The following is a 21093-nucleotide window of genomic DNA, read 5'->3' as shown; positions in this document are numbered from 1 at the left end:
AATTCCTTATTCTCATTTATGCCTTCATCCCCATACTTCTACCTAGCTAAAGTTTGCATCCCTCCAAATATACATGGATATCGCTTCTCCTACATTCATCCGTTCCTCATCAAAATCATTCTTACTCTTACACCTAACACTCCCTTTCATACGTTTTACCTGTTCAATTATTCTCTTTTTCACAATTTCATAATCAACATCTACACTCATTATCACAACCATACATCATCAACAAATACCCTGTCAAATTGTCTCTTAGCCCAAACTCTCTTACTATCACCATATTTAGCTTGACAGAATCTTTCATACTTCCTAAAAAAGTCATACCCTCTAACTGCTATGTTCATTAAACCTTTCACACCCCGGTACCTCTCTCATTACCACTGTCTTACAAACTTCAACTTCCTCACCTTCATTCTCACTACGATCTTCAATGCCTAATCCCTTCTTGTTTCCTTCTTCTTCATTCGAATATAATGAAACCAACTCAACACTTAAATTCCTATTCTTAACCATTCCCTTTTTACCCTTTTTCTTATCTACCACATTCACCCATTCATGATCATTCTCAATCTCAACCTGACCTTTCTTCTTTTCCCTCTTCACATTACTTTTACATTTCTTCTCATTCTTCCTATCACATTTCTGTTCATCCTTACTATGCCTAATCCCTTTATCTTCAATTTCACTATCACTACCTTCCCCATTATCTCTTACCTTAACCTTCTCTTCCACTGTCAACCCTTTACCCGAAGCTGAGGACACTCCTCCAACTGCACCTTCACCCATGAAAGTTTTTATCATTCCCATTACCTCGCCATCATATCTTCCATTTGTGTCTCCATTTGTTCCTCATTCTCTTGCATTCTCATCTCAACACCCTCTCCCACTCTCTCTGCAGTTTCCTTTAGCACTTTCAGTTCCTTTTGCATCTCCTCATTCTCACAGCTCAGCCTCTTATTCTTGTACAACAATTTCTCGCTACGTTCCTTACTCAGCCGCAATTCCTCCTTGAAAACCCATAACTGTTCTTTCATTTTTTTTTCAGTCTTAAATCTAATTCCTTATCAGTCCTTTGTCTGAGAGTCCAGCTATCAATCCCACCTCGGCAGTCCCTGTCCGGGCGCCAAAATATTGTGGCACCTTGCACACAAAAGCAACCCCCACACCCTTGATCACTCTAACAAACTATTGTCTCCTCAACACAAACTTTCCATTTACGTTTAAATAAACTGGAATCTTTGACTGAAACAAAAAGAAAACATAACCTTAATACTGTATTCCTGAAAACAAATTTAGGCAAAAAATAACTGTTCCACAATCAAATAAACCCCTCAAAATTGATAAAGCTTAAAACTAAACACTAACACAACTTAAACTTACATTTACCACAACCCTAACTTCAAAACACAAAACATATACATATTACGTGTGTTCACTAACACTTTTGCAAGATAATAGTAAAAGAAAAAAACTTAAGTAATCATTCACAAAGCCAAACTGTCTTTATTGGCACAACACTACTATATGGGAAACAGAAGTGTGTATTAATTTCCCACAACGGCCTTAACTCTTCGGGGTCATAGGTGTCAAGATCATCATCATCATCATCATTATAATCATCATCATCATACGCAATTGGGATACACAGGCCAGGTCATCAACGGTTGACCAATCCAAAAGAACAGTCTAAACACAATCAGGTCGTCAACAAAAGATCAGCATTCAAAAATAGGTTCTCCATAGGAGGAATTACAGCCTGCAAATTGAAAAAAAAAAAGAAAAAGACTTATGAACACTCCTAGCTAACTAAACTATTGCACTATAACCAAAGATAAATAATGAATAGTTTTTATTATTCAGAATCACTCCTAGCAAAGATAAATAAAATTGTACTTACTTTAGAAATCAATAAACCCTTCATGCTGGTAAAAATAATAATAATCCAGCTTTCAAAGCACACAACTACATCTAGCTGCAATCAAATCAAAATAATCATTTGCCCAAGGCATGCACCACTCTCCTAACCTAGCTAAAAACATAAACAAACAATTTCAGTTATACCAACAGTCTTTCTCACAACAAAAAAGAACTACTAACGTTAGTCGCAGCAATAAACAAGTTTGAGGTCCATGTGAATCAACAACAGACATAAGAGATTATAGAGTATCCAGATTAAAATCCTACAATGCATCCACATTGTATTTTTGTAAAGTATATATCAGGTAAAAGATAAAGTTGTTGTACATTATTCATATTGGGCTGAATCACTGGAATCAGGCCCAAAATAGATAATCTCTTAGGAGGGAGCTCTCTTACAAAGCTGGTCTAGTGTAGATTAAGTATTTCATTTATGTATTTCATTTTTTTATATAAGACAGGAATAGCTAGCTCTTAAAGTGAGTTCCTCTCATGTAGGTGTAAGTTTTGTATGGAAATTACACGAGACTCTCGTCGTAAATTTCATTGCATTCTTCATTCAAGTAGGTATATATAAATTTACGATATTTTTTATGAATTAACTTTTTATTTTGTGTTTTGTTGTTACTAAGAATTATGTAATCTCGAATCAGTATACAGTAGGAATTCTACAAAGTATGAATGAGGGCTAATGTAATTTTTTTTTTCATGTTTGCATGAGGTATTGCATCTTGTTTGTGAGAAGATATGCAGTTTTTATATTTGCTATTTTTTTTTAATGTTCTCGAAAACCCCAGCGTTATATTTTATCTTTTTTTTAATATTTGAGAACGGTGGTGGGCGGACATAGCTGAGAGAGGGTAACCTTGAAAGCAAGGTTCTTTCACATGAATTTCTATCTAGTTGGTAACTCTGGCATCTCTGAGCCAGCCCCTAAGCTTCTAGATCTCTACCTAGAAAAACCTTGAAGTTACTAAGTCAATTTATATGTGCACTTACTGATGCGTAGGGCAGAAGAGAACCAGCCTATCTTGTGAGAGAGTCAACATCCCCTCTCTCAAGTACCTCGAATGTGTGTCCTCTCCAAAGCGATTAAGGATTAATTTTTTGCCCAATGTATATGGTGTGTAGTGTGTTAAAACTTTACTACAGCTTTGCAAGTGATTCTAGATATATTGTGCTGTGGTGTGTGCTGGTATTGTATAAATCTTTATAACTGTGCCAGGAAGATTTATTTAAGATGCGGGAAGTGTATTTTTTGGGGGGGGGGGTTTACTTTGTTTATGCTAGAACTTGTAAGTTTATTCATTGTTGTATGTAATTTCTTTAAGAGTTTAATTCTTAGAGTTTCATTAGTTATCAAGACTAAATAGTGGTGAAAATTTATTTTCCATTGAAACCAGCGATTTAATAATTTTCTTTTTTAATAACTTTTTTGTCTTAATCTAAGTTTTGCTGAGACTTAATATTTTGAGTGATTTTTTTTTTCATGGTAATTCTTTCAAAGTGTTATGATTTTATAGATTATATTTATTTTTCTGAAGAATATATTTTTTTGATAACCAGTGTTTATTGTGGTACTCTCTCGTATCCTTGTTAAAGATTTGAAATAAGAGGTTATTTTGAATAGTTCTTAATAATAATTACTCATAATTGTTTTCAGTGTTCTTAAGAAACATTTGAATATTCAGTGTCTTCTATATATGGCCGTCAGGGAAATATGTCATTTTAGGGAAAATTTCCTCATCTCACTGATATTTTTCCTCAAATTATTAACATATTCTCCATCCGTTTCCTCTCGGTCCTTCCCTTTTTCTGTTAACATTTTAATCGATCTTCGTACTTCTTGTCTAAATACTATATCATTCAGGCTACTTCCCATGCTTTCTTGATAAGAATTATGTACATCCTATACCATTAACGGTAGACCGGTGTCCCATTCATTTCATGTTTCTTTGCAGAACTTAGTTAAAATACTTTTCAGAGTTTGATAAAACCTCTCTATTGCAGCTTGGGTCTCCGGATGATAAGAAGTGGACAGTTGTTTCACATCCAACAGTTTCATTATGTCCTGAAACAGTTTTGACGTAAAATTCGTTTATCAGTCACTTAGAACGATTTCCAATATAACAAACTTAGTAAAAAAATCTAATAACATATCGGCAATTATTTTGCCACTGATGTTCCTGACTGGTATGGCTTCTGGGTATCCTGGCACAGGACACATCAAGGTTAACATATATTCGGGACCATTTTTTGTCCTTGGTAAAAGTACCACAATGTCGATCATTACCTTTCTGAAGGAAAGGAACTATGTTAATGTACTTGTTTGTCTTTCCAGCCATCTGACATATATGACATGACGGCAAAACTGGCTCATATTCTTATGCATGCCAGGCTAGGAAAAGTGTTTCATAATCTTCTCCGTCGTCTTTCTTATCGCCATATGTACTATCTTTTGCGTCATAATCAATCAATCCATAGGATAATAACAGGTCAGAGACTGTGCTCCTCCGTATCATCCACCACTTGTTACAGTAACTATTTTAACGTTGCATCCTTCCGTTGCAATCCTATCAGACTTTTCCTACTCACTTGTTTTACTTCTATAGCCAAGTTTTCTATTTCATCGAGGCCCATTTCTTCTTTGTCGTCCCGTCCACTCATCTGTAGTACCTCTTCTCTCGGGCTTACTATCGAGTTCTCCTCCAGCATATCGTCAAGGGAATCATCTTTTTAGGAAAACAAATTCTCTAAGGTCATTGATCCTTCGGCTTAATTTTCTTCTTCAACAGCCACTTCCTTTGTCATATTCCTAGACGTCATAAAACTAGGAAACAGACACAGTTAGTTCCTCTCGAGTTCAGCCGTAGGACTATACTTCAATGGTTTCTCTGTTACAATGAGACAGAGGACAAATGGCGGTCTATCAACTCCATTACCCAGCAGGACTTCTACTCCTTCAACAGCCAATGAATACTTTACCACAAAATCAAAATTATCTGTCACCAACTCTCAAGAAAATATCGAAGGGTAAATAGGGGTAACCTCTTCACCGCCTATTCCCTTCAAAATATCCGAGTCTCGTGTCAGAGACTCTTCCACCAATGGGTGGCAATCAGTGCCTCGCAATATCTTGACCGGGGTTCACTCACTCCCATCTATTGTTTCTAGCACACCTTAATGAATATATTGTTTAAAGGCATGCACGCTGTTTGGGGTTTTCAAGTTCGTTGTGTAAACGTTGGTTGGCATATTTTCCTCCGTTCTTTCCCGACTTTTCCTTCGTCTTCCCATTCTCTGAAGTCAAATTATCCCTAACTACCTGGGCGACTGCTTTCAGCTGATTCAGCAAACATTCCTAATAATATGGCCTCTCTTGAGCACTTAAAACAGACAACATTAACCTTTTGAATAATTGACACTTGGTCAGAACGATGGTTTAAACTTCATACCCAAGAAGGGTTTACGACTGATAATATTATTATCTTCCCTCAGCTAAGTGGCTCTATCAAGTTTCCTCCCCCCCCCCTCTCTCTCTCTCTCTCTCTCTCTCTCTCTCTCTCTCTCTCTCTCTCTCTCTCTCTCTCTCTCTAGTACGTTCGAATATGTTCAGGAATTCCTCATAGATATTGTTCTTGTACTATCAATTCTTCCGAATAAGCCCTCAGCTTCTCCTTAGTAAGCCTCTGCCATCTCTTGAAACATCGTCGTACCTTATAAGCCTAATCTAGGAAAGCAATTTCTTAATCCTTCCGCAAACTTCGGAACCTTTCGTTATAATATCCAGGGGTCATCTGATACACTTGCAGCACGCTCTTCTTCACTTTTTGATACTACTTCCTCTGGTCCTGAGATAAGGATAGATTAGCACTGCAACCTTTCTCAAAGAGTACACTTTGCAATGACACAGACCATTTTTTCTTCTGGCCATTGTTTTGTTGATGTAACCATTTAAAAATCACCGAATAATTCATCAGGAGCCTTTTCTGTAAACTCTGGAATTAACCTCTGGGCCTTAGTCACAATAAACACGGGGTCATGCATGGCAGGGGTCACCTTTCTCTTTGCGTTACCGACTTTGCATGGGCTTCAACAGTTACACTTCACTTGCGTATCATGCTTTTTCTATCTCTTTTTGTTCCTGTCTCCTCTCTTTTTCTTCCTGTCTACTCTCTTTTTCTTCCTGTCTTCTCTCTCTTCTTCCCGTTTTCTCTCTCTTTCTTCTAGCCTTGCAATTTCTCTTGCTTCTATTTCCCTTGTGTCCCTACGTTCCTCTTGGCTTCTTTCCTTTATTTTCCTTCTCGTTTTGTTTCCATTTCACTCGCTCTTCGTGCTTCTTCCATCTCTTCTGCAATCATCTTCAAATAGATTAAATTCTCCTCCGCTGCAATTTATCGAATCTTAGCCTCTACATCACTTTCTGCTTTCATGCCTTAAATTTGTGGGTCAACTGATCCTTGCTTTGCTATGAATTCTTCTTCAACTTCCTCCAACAGTTCACTAGCTGATAAAATTTCTTATTCCGACAATTTCCCTGAGTTTATCAACGCTCCCAAGGCTACGTACTTGACTTTGGCTTTAATCATTCCACTCGTTGCATGGCCGCCAGATACCATTAAAATGGGGAGCCATTGAGATTTAGTTACATTAGCTTCTGACAATTCCTGGACATTTGAATTTTTCAAAAACTCTTGGATATTAAACTGTGACAACTTGTACTTTACAATATTTATTACCTTCTCAAAAAATATATCCTATCACTAATGTGAATATACTCAACCGAAGCCATAAATAAATACGGCCGTAAATCCCCCATGGTTTGTCTTTCATAAAATAAACAGAATAATGAAATGACGAGAAAAAAAATTAAATAGCAATCGTCGAGTAAATGACATAAAGAATATGAAGAAAGGTATTATCGCCAAGCATTGTTAGGAAACACAATTAGTTAATTTCATAATACTGTGATAATAAGAATGTTGAACAAGATGGTGAATTAAATATAAGGACACTTCACCAACTTGTCAAAATTAAACAAGATAGTTGGCTAACTATAGACAATAAAAAGACTAGGAATACAAGCCAATTATTTGAGGAATCTGCATAACATTAATGTTCTAAACTGTCAGCACAGGGTAATATTGAAATTTAATACTGGTAAACTTAACCCGTCAATAACGACGATAAATATTCAGGTACACATGCACACACCACAGTTTCAACCTTCCCAATCCATCCGCTTTCCCTCTTGTAATACTAGGGGTACCCTGGCTCACAAAGATATGATTAATACTCTCCCCACACCATTGAAAGGAAAAGAGACTGAGTAGGTAAGCGTCAGGCATTGCCACCTACAATAAACATATTGATATGTACACTTGCTCTTTTTTCTATAGGGGACGTATGTGAACTGATATTCAAATTGCTGGTAGCATCACATAATATTCTTATATGCTTAATTTACGTGTTAGTTTTGTAATGCTTTTCTCTCTCTCTCTCTCTCTCTCTCTCTCTCTCTCTCTCTCTCTCTCTCTCTCATACACACCCACCCACCCACCCACCCGCCGACACACACACACGCGCGCACACACCCACCCACCCGCCCACACACACACACATGCACACACCCACCCAACCGCTCACACACACACACACACACACACACACACAAACACACACACACACACACACACACACACATATATATATATATATATATATATATATATATATATATATATATATATATATATATATATATATATATATATATATATATATATATATCGGTGAAGGCAGCAACAGCCAGTATTGAACACAAATTTCATGATATGGATAGGGAAAGAGTAGTTCAAAATATCCTTTTTATTCCCAACGTTTCGTGATTCTGAATCACATTGTCCAGTGGCCGACTTCCTGTCCCCAATGAGAACCTCACATTTGACGAGCACTTATTGGGTTTTAGAGGTCGGTGCCAGATTTTGGTTGTATATATCTAATAAGCCAGCCCAGTAGGGCATCAAGTTGGTCATAATCAATGACAGCAAGACCAAGTACTCACTCGGTGGCATCCCCTACTTAGGGAAGGAGATGGTTGAGGACAGGAAAAACCTTCAATTTGGCCATTACTACACCAAAGAGCTGACGAGGCCCAACCATGGTTCAAACTTGATTGCGATCACCGACAACAGATTCACCATTGTTACCCTGTTGTGACGAGCCAATAGAGGGTTATATTGTTATAGAATACTCTCCTTTATATACAAAATCTCAAGGCAACAGGACATAACAAGTTAACAAGACAAACAATGTTACAGAGGAAACAGCAGACATGAATTTTCATGTTCATTTAGTGCGAGGGAAGAGCGAAGATACAAGCATAATATATGCAAAATGAATTATATACAATTGTGTGACACACGGTTGGTACATGGCTCCCCCCCTAAAAATGACATACTGTACATGTTAAATAGGGCGCCCTGATCTGGAGAGGCGAACTTTAGGAGGGTCATCTGGCAGAAGATAAGTAGGTTTTAGACGATCAATGGAGACCCAGTCTTCTTTGCCCCAAATGTTTAGTAGGAATGCTTTCGGACTGCGTCGGATCACAAGGAAAGGGCCCGTATATAGGGGCGTTAGTGGTGGCTTGCTAGTGTCGTTGCGCAGGAAGACGTGCATTGCAGAGTGCAAGTCCGTTGGTATGTGATGCTTCGCTGGGGGCTTGTAAGTCTGGCGGCACGGAGTAAATTTTCCCACGACGTGATGTATGCGCTGAAGATCGTCGGAGGAGGTTGTAAAAGGAAAAAATTCGGCAGGGACGACCAACGGGTCGCCATACACCATTTCAGCTGCCGAGACGTCGAGGGCGTCTTTAGGAGTGGTCCTAAGTCCCAGGAGGACCCAGGGAAGCTGAGTAAACCAGTTGCAATCCATGCAGCGGGACATCAAAGCTGCTTTGAGGGTGCGATGAAAACGTTCAACCATTTCATTGGCAGCGGGGTTTTAGGCCGTTGTCTGATGTAGGGTGATGCCCAGGAGATTCGCTAATGACGTCCACAATTGAGAGGTGAAAGTGGTTCCCCTGTCAGAAGTAATATGCTCAGGGATACCGAATCTTGAAATCCATCCAGAGAGTAAGGCAGCTGTAGATGAGGCAGACGTTGCATTTTCCATGGGAATGGTTTCCGGCCAACGAGTGGGGCGGTCGATGACGGTAAACAGGTAACGATGTCCTTGTGATGTGGGTAGGGGGCCTACAACGTCGACGTGAATGTGTGCGAAACGACGCTGAGGTTGAGGAAAGGTGCCCACTCCTGAATCCGTGTGTCGATGTACTTTGGAAGTTTGGAAGTACAGGCGTGGACCCAATCCTTAGCATCCTTAGAAATGCCGTGCCAAATGAACTTCGCCTTCAGCAGCTGTGCAGTAGAACGGCACGAGGGATGTGAAAGGCCGTGAATGAAATCAAACACCTGTCGGTGCATGGGAGCAGGAATCCAAGGTCGTGGTCTACCAGTACTGACGTCACAGAGGAGGGTGGTGTTGGAGTCTTCGAGGGGAAAGTCTTCCCAACAGAGGGACATGCAGGATGTCCTACAAGCTTGATACTCTGGATCCTGTCGTTGGGCTTCAGCCAGGGCGTTGTAATCCAATCCCAGTTGAACGGCAGCCAACGTGTTTCTTGACAGGGCATCGGCAACGGGATTCATTTTCCCAGGGACGTATTGGAGGGTGCAATTGTATTCAGCCACGGCGGAGAGATGTCGGCGTTGACGGGCGGACCAGGCGTCAGACTGTCTAGTGAAGGCGTGCACCAGAGGCATGTGGTCTCTGCGAATAACGAAGGGCGTACCTTCTAAGAAATGGCGAAAGTGACGAACAGCCTAATGCACCGTCAGCAATTCTTGATCGAAGGTAGAATAACCCGATTCTGCCTTGGACAGTTTTCCGCTGAAGAAGGCCAATGGGCAGGGCGAGCCTTTGACCACCTGCTCGAGTACTGCACCAATAGCGACGTCGCTGGCATCAGTGGAGAGAAGGAGAGGGGCGTGTTGGATAGGAAAAGTGAGAGCCGCAGCTGTTGATAGGGCCTTCTTTGCATTGCAGAAGGCTGCTTCTTGAAGAGGACCCCACTTCAGGTGCTTTGGCTTGCCCTTGAGGGAGGCGTAGAGGGGAGCAAGAGTGGCGGCAATGGCTGGCAGAAAACGGTGATAATAGTTGATCATGCCCAAGAATTCCTGCAGAGCTTTGACGGTCGAGGGTGCGGGGAAGTTCTGAACGGCTGCTACCTTCTCAGGGAGGGGATGGACTCCTTCAGGAGTGATACGGTGCCCTAAGAATGACACTTCGTTGGCGCTAAAAGTACACTTGTCGTACCGGACTAAAAGGCCGTTTTGTTGCAGGCGGTCGAGCACGATGCGCAGGTGACGGAGGTGTTCCTCTTTTGAGGAAGAGTACACAAGTATGTCGTCCACATAACATACACAGAAAGGGAGGTCCCCTAAGATGCCATCCATGAGACGTTGAAATGTTGCCCCAGCATTACGAAGGCCAAAACAGAGGTAATTAAAGGTGTATGTACCAAATGGAGTGGTGATGGCAGTCTTGGGGATGTCTTCTGGGTTCATAGGCACCTGATAATACCCCTTTAGGAGGTCGAGCATAGAGAAAACCTTCGCTTTGTGCAGGTAGGAGGTCACGTTGGCAAAGTTTGGGAGGGGGTAGTGATCCGGTTTTGTTTGCATGTTCAGGCGCCTGTAATACCCGCACGGACGGAGGGAGCCGTCTTTCTTCAGAACGACGTGTAAAGGTGACGACCATGGGCTGGAGGCCTTTTGGGAAAGGCCCATTTCCTCCATTTCGGCGAACTTCTGTTTGGCGGCTGCCAATCGTTCCGGTGCCAGACGTCTGAATTTTGCGAAGACTGGGGGTCCCGTTGTCTTGATATGGTGATAAACACCGTGCTTGGCAGGAACCGTGGGCGTTTGGCGAAGTTCTGGAAGGAAAACTTCCAGGTATGACGTGAGGAGGTGGGCGTAGGCATCCGTGAGTGCGCTGATGTGAATAGCGAGGTTAGAGGGGGCGGGTTGAAGAGGTGTCTACAAGTACAAGTCTGCGTTGACCAACGGTCGGTGGGCGACATCGACCAGAAGGTGGAAATGAGAGAGAAAATCCGCACTGAGGATTGGTATTGTGACATCAGCAACGAGAAACTTCCAATTGAATTTACCGTTTCCGAACGATAATGTGAGGTTTTCGTAACCGTAGGTGGGTATCGCACATCCGTTGGAAGCTACCAAGCGGACGTCGGCAGATGTAGACAGACTACGTCGTACCTTGAAGAGTTTCCTTGGCAAAAGAGAACGACAAGCAACCGTGTCTACCAAAAATCGCATGTCAGCTTCGGTTGATGTTGAATAGGCATCCTCATCGTCAGGGGTGGAGGCGTTGATGGAGGTCTAGAAGTGGCTGTCCATAAGGGCGTCAGCTTTGGTCATCAAGTCCTTTATGGGTAAACTATCGACATCGGGTATGGCAGCGCGTACAGGTTCGGGTAAACGGCGTATCCAAAGGGCATGAAGTAGGTTCACCTCACGAGGAGAGCCGTCTCTGGCAGGTTGAAGGCGAGCGATACTGGTCATTTCCCTGAGGGCAAGCGAAGCCCTTTGGTCCCCCAACGGTTGTTGCGAGAGCTGAAAAAGCTCTGCTATACGGGCGGCTGGCAACGGCGAGTACTGCTTCAGAAGGTATGTTTTGAGGGCGTCATACGCTATTGGGGCATCTCCTTGTTCACAAAGCCAGTCGGATATTTCTGGGAAGGTGTCCTCGGGTATCGCCGCGAGAACATAATCCGCTTTGGTGGTTGAGTGAGACACGCGCCTGATACGAAACTGGACTTCTGCACGCTGAAACCAAGCAAACACCTCTCCGCTGGCAAACGATGAAAGTTTGAATGGAGAGGCCGCAGCACCAACTGCCGTAGAGTACGCTATAGTACAACGATGAAGGGGCAAGGGGGTGGGGGTGGAAGGCGGTGGAGGCGAGTCAACTTCCGGGGTCACCAATGTGACGAGCCGATAGAGGGTTGTGAACTCAAAGGCAGGATGCAATCAATCACTTTTTTGTTATCTTTATTCATATACTTCAGAAGCAGAATTCAAAAGACATCAACCGTTATACGGAAGATAAATGAAAAGAAGGGAATCAACGCTCACGCTCGTCAGGGATGGAAACTTTTTTGAGATCGTAATTCCTCTCATAACTCAGATCCATCTGTTATGAAGATGAATCATTTCAACCGGGATCTCTGTGGATTTCAACATGTCTCACATTTATTTCCACTATATTTTTTTTTCCTCGCAAATAGCGAAAATTCCCTTTAGCCTTCAAATAGCATGGGATCTGCGTGTTGCTCCTTGAGCCATTCATAATAGATATGAAAGGCATTGGATTTATTCTTCAGGGACATTTGTAGCTCATTATTCGGGATATTTTTTTCATTCCACTATTCAAAATACATGTTATAGGAAATATCCTCAGTAGAGAAAAGAAGACATATAAATATCGTGGCCCACTGAGGGGAAGTGGTTACGAGGCTATGAAATTAGTTTAGTATTATTATTATCATTATTATTATTACTACTAGTCAAAATACAACCTTATATGAAAAAGCGAGATACTAAAATCCGAGGAGCCCCAACAGGGAAAAATAGCACAATGAGGAAAGGAAATATGGAAATAAATATAAGAGAGGAGAAATAATGAAAAATTATAACAAAATATTCTAAGAACATTAACATCAACACACACACACACACACACAAACACACACACACACACACATATATATATATATATATATATATATATATATATATATATATATATATATATATATATATATATATATATATATATATATATATATATGTGTGTGTGTGTGTGTGTTTGTGTGTGTGTGTGTGTGTGTATACTAAATCACAGAAAATTATAAAGTTCTGAAATTCCAAAAGTTCTTGCTACAAATTAAAGTCATAACAAATGGCACAAAGAGCTACCTATCAGCTAATAAGAAACTATGACTAATATAGAACTGAATATATTTTACAGCTAATACTTAAACTAGAAACAACACTGGCAAAAAAAAAATATATCTTATAGATAAACGAAACAACCGAACAACGTCAGAACAAACCATAAAGTTAGCACTTGCTTTCACTCTAAATGAACACAAAGGGAAACGAGCAGGGCGAAAGAGGCAGGGAAATACCAACAAAAATAAACACTTTACATCCTAGACAAGGTGTCCTGGATCTGTTATCAGATCCTTTAATATGTTTAGTTACCAAGTTGAGCTCTTGCAGTTGCAAGGCCCAACGTAAAATTCTTTGGTTATACCTATAATATCCAGGGCGTAGAGAGAGACGTCAGTTCTTCACACAGGAACTTTATTAATTAAAACATACACGGGAGCAATACCAAAGCTCAAGTCTCAGAGACACCAAGGTTACAAGGTAACAAGCAATAAGGATCATCATTACAAGACAACAAGGTTAGGAGGGAACAGGCAATAAGGATTGTTATCTGTTATTCCCCCGGCCTCCTTTTTTGTTTTACTTCGTTAAACAAACAGATCTATACATAAGTTACTAATTATAATAAAATGGATAAAATATTGTAACAAATATAAAATTGTTACCAAGCTCAAACTAAACGTACATTGTAATATGAATACAAACAATAGCATTTCATAATAAAAGAACAATAACAGTCTGCATCACGTACAACATGCCATTGCATAAATATCTAAGAATTGCAAAAGAAATTACACATATTTAAAACATGTTTCCCTTGTCTTTCTGTTCAAATTTTTGTATTTCAGAAACCAATTCAGACATTTTTTCCAAGGTTGTTTTTTCAAATTTACCTTTTAGCAAGTTTATCACGTCTTCAATGATAGTTACACTGTTAGTGTTTACTTTTTCTATAACCTCTCTTGACACAAATAACGACAATCCTCTAATCTCTTTGTTTGTTTTTAAACCATCCACCAATTCGAAAAATTTTTGAATTGGAGGAATGGTTGTCTGTGAATCCCATAGCCTTAGTTGATGGCAATAACTTTCAAAATCCTGGCCATTAGTCCAGATTGGAGCTTTCCGATTTTTAACTAAATTAACATGGTTATTTCCACTTCCAACTTGGTTTATCTCAAAATTGTTTTCAATGATTTTCAATAATTTGTCTAGTCTTTCATCCATATCACTCTTTTCATACATTGTCCTGTTTGTTTCTTTACCGAAATCCCACTTTTTGTGAAAGTTTTTCTGGTGCGAAATATTGGTTGCTCTGTTTTTAAATAGTTTATTGCACTGTCCACAAATTCTGGCCTCATACCTTTGATCTAACTGGTTTTTTGCTGCCTCAAAAAGTTCATTTGTTTCTAGCCACCGTTTTACCTGTTCCACTTCACCTAAATTCAAATCATTATTTTCACACTTGCTCTCATCTCCATTTTCTTTATGTCCCAATACCGGGCCTTTACACTTATGACAAAATTTGAAAATAAAATTTCCAGCATTGTCTATGGTTCCAGAGTCAGCCAGTCGGGTCAACTGGTTCATAAGCTCACTTTCATCTTCAATGTATCCTGGTAAGGAAACTGCAGAGTATTCTGAAGACGCCATTATGACTTTCACTTTATTGTAGATAACATCAGGGTTCAAGGTTTCTTCCAGAAGATCCCCAAGCACTCACAAACACTCTCAACAGCAAAAGAATTAAGCTGTTGTGAAGACTCGTAATTACCATTCTTCGGCTCACACAACTTCAGGCTCAGGTCGTCTGCCTCACCATGTATCAACAGTTCAGCATGTTTTCTTCATCTATCCATGATATCTGCTCCCCGAAGCACTCTGGTCGACAGAACCAATACGTCCTTTCCAGTTCATAAGCCGAAATTCATTGGTTTTCCTTCTCACAGACGGCTTCACATTTGCAGCAACTTACTGAACTTCTGGATTACTCCCCCTCCCCGATGTTCGGGAACTTTTAGTTGCTCATCATTTTCTTTTATATTTCTTAGTAAAATTTAATCTCCAAGACAATCGCTGCAGTCCCTCGAACCACGTTCTGCTACCATATAATATCCAGGGCGTAGAGAGAGACGTCAGTTCTTCACACAGGAACTTTATTAATTAAAACATACACGGGAGCAATACCAAAGCTCAAGTCTCAGAGACACCAAGGTTACAAGGTAACAAGCAATAAGGATCATCATTACAAGACAACAAGGTTAGGAGGGAACAGGCAATAAGGATTGTTATCTGTTAATACCCTTTCATCCGTTCAATAAACACTAACGGATTATGATCCGTCCATACCTCCACTGGAAAAGAAAGATTAGTTAAGTATGGTTTAAAATGAGATATGGTACGGATCAGGGCGAGAGCCTCTTTCTCAATAGTTGAATACTTACGCTCTGCCGTTAACAGCTTTTTGCTGTGGTAGGATATTGGGTACACTTCCTTGTCCTCATCCTTTTGACAGAGAACTCCTCCAATGCCTACATCACTAGCGTCAACAGCAATTATAAAGGGAGCTTGAAAATTCTGAGAAATCATAATACGTTTAGACATAAGAATAGTCTTAATTTTAATGAATGCTTCTTCACACTCGCTAGTCCACATAAATTTCTCATTTTTCTGCAAAAGATCATTCAAGGGACGAGCAATGTCAGAAAAGTACCTAACGAAGCTTCTATAGTAGCCCATCATACCTAGCACCTTTCGAACTTCTCAGACATTGCACGGTCTCTTTAGATTAGATTTATCCTTGACATTAGTCTGTTTCGGGCCTATATGACCCAGACCAGCCTCATGACCCAGATACACAGCTTTAGCCTTAACAAATTCGCATTTAGCGAGGTTAATGACTAAACCCGCAGGACGGAGAGCTTCAGAAACATTACGTAGCCTGAGTAAATGAGTTTTCCAATCAATACTGTGAACAACAAAATCATCTATGTAAATCTCAGTACCTTCTAATCCACAGACCACACGGTTCATTAATCTTTGAAAAGTACAAGCAGCATTCCTCATCCCAAAAGGCATGACCTTGCATTCATACAAACGGAATAGGGTGACAAATGCGGAAATTTCTCTCGCTCGATCCGATAAAGGAACTTGCCAGTAGCCCTTGAGCAAATCCAATTTCTTGGTATACTTTACTGAACCAATGTTCTCTATGCAGTCGTCAATTCTAGGAAGAGGAAAGGAATAATTTTTACTATGCGTATCAACTTTACGATAGTCCACACACATCCGATACTGTTCATCGGATTTCTTCACCAATACTATATGGGAGCTCCAAGGACTAACAAAAGGTTGTACTAAATCATGCTTCAACATATATTTTATTTCCTTATTGACTATATCCATTTTAGAGGGATTTAGTCTATAAGGGCTTTGCTTAATTGGTGAAGCTTCTCCTACTACCCCATCATGTTCAATTAAACTAGTCAATCCGGGAGAGTCTCTAACTAAATCTGAAAAAGAATGAATTAAACCTTCCATATCCCTTCTTTGACTTAGATCAAGATGCTTCAGATGCTCATCTAACCCATCCAAACATTGCACATTCTTGGATAGAGCATCTGAAGGTTCTTGATTAATTATTTCCTCAGACCCATCAGGAAGCACCTCTGCCACCAAAGAAATCGATTCATACTCGGTTTCAAAAGGATCAGATCTACTAGAGACATAAGGTTTTAGTCTGTTAATGTTAAAAATTCGACACTTCCGTTTGGTCCCGGGAGCTTCTATTTAATAATCAAGATCGGATAACTTCCTCAATACCTTCCAAGGCCCCTTATACCTCGAGTTTTTTTTGTCATTATTACTCTTCATAGTAGCCTGAGAGCTAGCTAAATTTTCTCTAGCAAACTTCCAGGCGCTAGAAAGTTTTCCTCTAAGGTTATCAACAAATTCACCCACGTTCGTCTCCTTTATTTGATCAGGTTCCAAAACTTCATATAAAATTTCTAAAGGGCCCTGTATTTTATGTCCAAAGACTAATTCAAAAGGAGCCATGCCCGTGGATGAATTTCTATGAGTTCCAAGAGCAAAGAGAGAAAAAGGAAGACCCTTATCCCATTTCTCTCCATGCTCATAACAAAATCTCCTTAAAATTGATTTAGGAGTTTGAGGGTATTTTTCCACCACTCCCTGACTCTCCGGACGGTAATGAACACTAGTAGTGTGCAGAATGACCAGATCTGCACACTTACTTCGAAATTCCTTACTAGTAAAATTAGTTCCACAATCAGTTTGTATCTTATGAGGGATTCCATACCTCGAAAAGAAAATTACCAACTGGTCAAATGCAGTCTTAGATATGATTTTCTTCATGAGAATAGCTTCGGGAAATCACGATACCCAATTCATCACAGTCAGTAAATAGATAAAACTTGTTTTAGTTTTAGGCAGAGGGCCTACTTTATCAACTACTAGCTCATTAAATGGCTCGCCAATAGCTGGTATGGGATGTAAAGGTGCTTATTACAGTTGTCTGATTAGGTTTACCTACCACTTGACACACTGGACATTCTTTCACATATTGTATTATTGACAATTTCATTCCTGGCCACCAAAAACATTGCCAACCTACGGAACGTCTTCCAGACACCAAAATGACCAGAGAATAAATCATTATGAGATGAATTTAATATTTGTCGTTGAAATTGAGAAGGCACTATTTTCTCAATACGGGACATTTGGGGATCATTAGCAACCAGGGGACGACTCCCTCTATATAATAGGCCGCTTTTTACCCAGAATCGAGGCTTTGTCAAGTCAGAAGTATCACCCAAACTAGAATTGAACTCTCTTTTCTGGGTTTCAATAACAGCTGCTCGATCCCAATTAGGAATTACATTATCACTACATACTACACAACTTACTACTGACCCAGGTCTTCCTACATCTACGTCTACTTCTAAACTACTCAAATTGAACTCTTCGTCATTATTTAATAAGTCTGCAGCTCTTGCTGCAGCTCTAGTGGTAACCACCACTAGACACTTATTGATTGAAAATATTGGAAATAATTCCTGGTCATCACTATAAATCATATCATTTCCTAATATGCCATCAATACTCTCGACAACGGCCAACTCGATCTGTCCATAATACCCAGGGAATGACAACATTACCTCTGCTAAAGGAGCCGAAACTATTGTGTTCGGGAAACCTCCCAGAACAATAAAGTTCTCTGAATACTTCACCAAACCCTTCAAACTGCTTTCCAGTACTAACGACCGAGCAGACCCTGTATCTCTCAAAAACTTGACATAAATAATGATAATTATATACTACTTTACCAGGCCATATGTATTCATCATATTTCAGTCATTCCTGTGGATTATTATTTCCATCTCCGGGCGTACAATTACCACCACTATCACTAACAATTATGGGTAATTTTACGTCAGGAGATGCACTTGGCATTAAAGCTACAGGATTATTTCTCAGAAGATTATTTGTTCTGGCGTGACACTGTGGTTGGAAATGACCGGGTTTTTTTACACCAGAAACAAGTCTTCATATTAATATTTCTCGTTCCAGAACTACCTCTATTGGAAAATACACTAGTACCAGGTTTACTCGTGAATTTTCCATTCTTACTTGAAGGGAAATTATTCTGAACCACGGAATTCTTAAGCTTATTATTATCACCTCCTAATCCTTTATGAAAATTTGCTGACTCTACTACATTATTACCTATATCCTTGCTGGCGAAATTGCCTGAACCTGTTCTTTGGAGCAAGATTTCTTAAACTCCTCCAAAAGCATGAGTTCTCTCAAGAAAGAATAAGTGACAACTTGACGACTTTTCAATCAATCGTCAAACTGTCCCTCCTTGAACCTGGAAAATTCTACATACGGTAAGGAAGGATGTTTATTAGAATTCCTAAACCAAATCATAGGCTTTTAAAATTAATGACTTTATCTTGTGATAATCCCTGGCTATCTCTTCCTCCAAGGCATTATATATCTGGATTGCCTTGCCTACCTATCTACACTGAATTAGCACTGTCCACATCTTTAGAGGCCAAGATAACCGTGTAGACCTCCTCTCAAAGGCCTTGAAGAGTTCAGAAACATTTCTTTCATCAAAAATGGGGACCAATTTTAATGCAGCCCCAATATTAAACCTATCGGGCTGACTACCTCATGGGGTACTAACTTGGTTAGGAGCCCCCTGTAACCTAGCCTGAAATGTCACAATTAAAATTTCCTATTTCTTATCTTACGGTTTAATTTAGCAGGAGGTGATCTTTTAAAGATCTTGAGATTAGTTTTCCCTTAATTTGTATATTCATTTATTTTGGTTATTATCATTACCAACCATTACTTATTTTTTGTTTATGTGTAAATAGATATTGTAACTTTTGTTAAGGTGTTTGTTCTTTTGTTCCCAAGTTGCTGTGTTACATTTTTACTGATCGCAGATTCTGAGTAGAGACAAGAGCCGTTGAAATTACGGCTCTAAATAAGGTCGTAACAATCATTCTCATTCTCTGCGTGTTCCAATTTCAACAACTCTATCTTTTTGCAAGTTAAGTCATATTCCTGAATTTCCTTTAATTAGAATTTACAGGACCAGTAGGAACTGCAGGCCCTAAATTCTCTTCAGACAAGAAAGAGTTTGTGGTTATATTTCCCTTTGGCAGCAAATTGGCCAGATCTTCATAAATAAATTCATTCTGAGGAGGATCATTAAATAATGAAAAACTTGCACCACCACTAATGACATTATCATCTGCAACTACCCTATCATCATTTCCTAATTCACTACCTCTATCACTAATATTTTCACCAAGTAACCCTTCAGCCTCAGCCAAACCTTGCATAATACTGTTCTTTACCATTATTAGTAACTTCCTCTTTGTATCCGTCATTTTGAACGGAACACCCAACCATCTAGAACAACTAACCAGATATTCCTACCTACTATTGGTAAATGACTAATACAGTCAGCAGACCCTAAGAACTCTGTAGGATTAAACTTAAAGTCTTCAAAATTATCCATAGTGGTAGGAGGGCAAGGTATTTCTAAAAATAAATACTATAACCACCACTGAGGAGCGTTCCAAAGTCCCAACTACTGTGTACACCTGAGCGCCAATCCTGTCACGGTCGTCAGATTGTTACGACCTTATTTACAGCCGTAATTTCAACGGCTCTTGTCTCTACTCAGAATTTGCGATCAGTAAAAATGTAACACACCAACTTGGGAACAAAAGAACAAACACCTTAACAAAAGTTACAATATCTATTTACACATAAACAAAAAATAAGTAATGGTTGGTAATGATAATAACCAAAATAAATGAATATACAAATTAAGGGAAAACTAATCTCAAGATCTTTAAAAGATCACCTCCTGCTAAATCAAACCGTAAGATAAGAAATAGGAAATTTTAATTGTGACATTTCAGGCAGCTACCTTTCAAATTACCGGCCAGAAGAATCTAACCTAATAAACTAAATTAGGTAGAAGGAAGAAAGAGAAAAAAAAAGGGAAACATAATATTTTTCCTACCTAACACAGACAAACTAACTTAAATTTCAAACTCAACTTACTAAACAAAGAATTACAAAAAAACAATTTTAAAAATTTATGCAAAGAAATAATCACAAGAAGCTTAGTGTATTGTCTCATCAGGCCATACAAGGTCCAGAGGACCATACTGCAAACAGGGGCGTGCACATCTATAGGTACTCGGCGATCCAACAGGTCAACTGAGTGAAGCTGCAATGCCTGCAGGCAATCCAAAATACCACGGGAACACTAGGGTGGTAGCCTCCGAGAATCCGGGACGTCAACGGATCTCGCAGGCCACAAATCGCACCGTTCACCCTAGATAAGGGCCAACTCGTTCAAAACTCTTCCGACGAACGAGGGAAGTGGCGTGGCTGATTAATGTCGCTGGTGACAAACACCAGCGACCACACACAAAGCAGCGAAGGACGTGATCCCCAAACTCCAAAAGTGATTAAAATTAAGTGGTAAAGCGTCAGGCTGTGAGGATGAACTCGAACTATCTCTGTCACTTATCACCCCCATTCGATCAAGCCTTCCACTCCCGTCAACACAGCTCATAGGAGA

At 39.8% G+C, this 21093-nt stretch overlaps 1 protein-coding gene across 1 annotated transcript; it reads right to left on the bottom strand.

Moving 5' to 3' along the window:
• Positions 1 to 330: 330 nt before the first annotated feature.
• LOC137650988 (golgin subfamily A member 6-like protein 22) lies at positions 331 to 1037 on the bottom strand. The gene is made up of 2 exons (XM_068384128.1): positions 814 to 1037; positions 331 to 694 (listed from the first exon to the last, which is right to left on the bottom strand). The coding sequence occupies exons 1-2, from the start codon at positions 1035 to 1037 to the stop codon at positions 331 to 333; spliced, it is 588 nt and encodes a 195-aa protein (XP_068240229.1).
• Between the last annotated feature and the right edge of the window lie 20056 nt (positions 1038 to 21093).

This window comes from Palaemon carinicauda, chromosome 12 (genome assembly GCF_036898095.1).
Source record: "Palaemon carinicauda isolate YSFRI2023 chromosome 12, ASM3689809v2, whole genome shotgun sequence".
Classification (NCBI taxonomy): Eukaryota; Metazoa; Arthropoda; class Malacostraca; order Decapoda; family Palaemonidae; genus Palaemon; species Palaemon carinicauda.
Note: the sequence above shows the minus strand (reverse complement) of the source record. Positions and strands in the feature narration are given on the sequence as shown.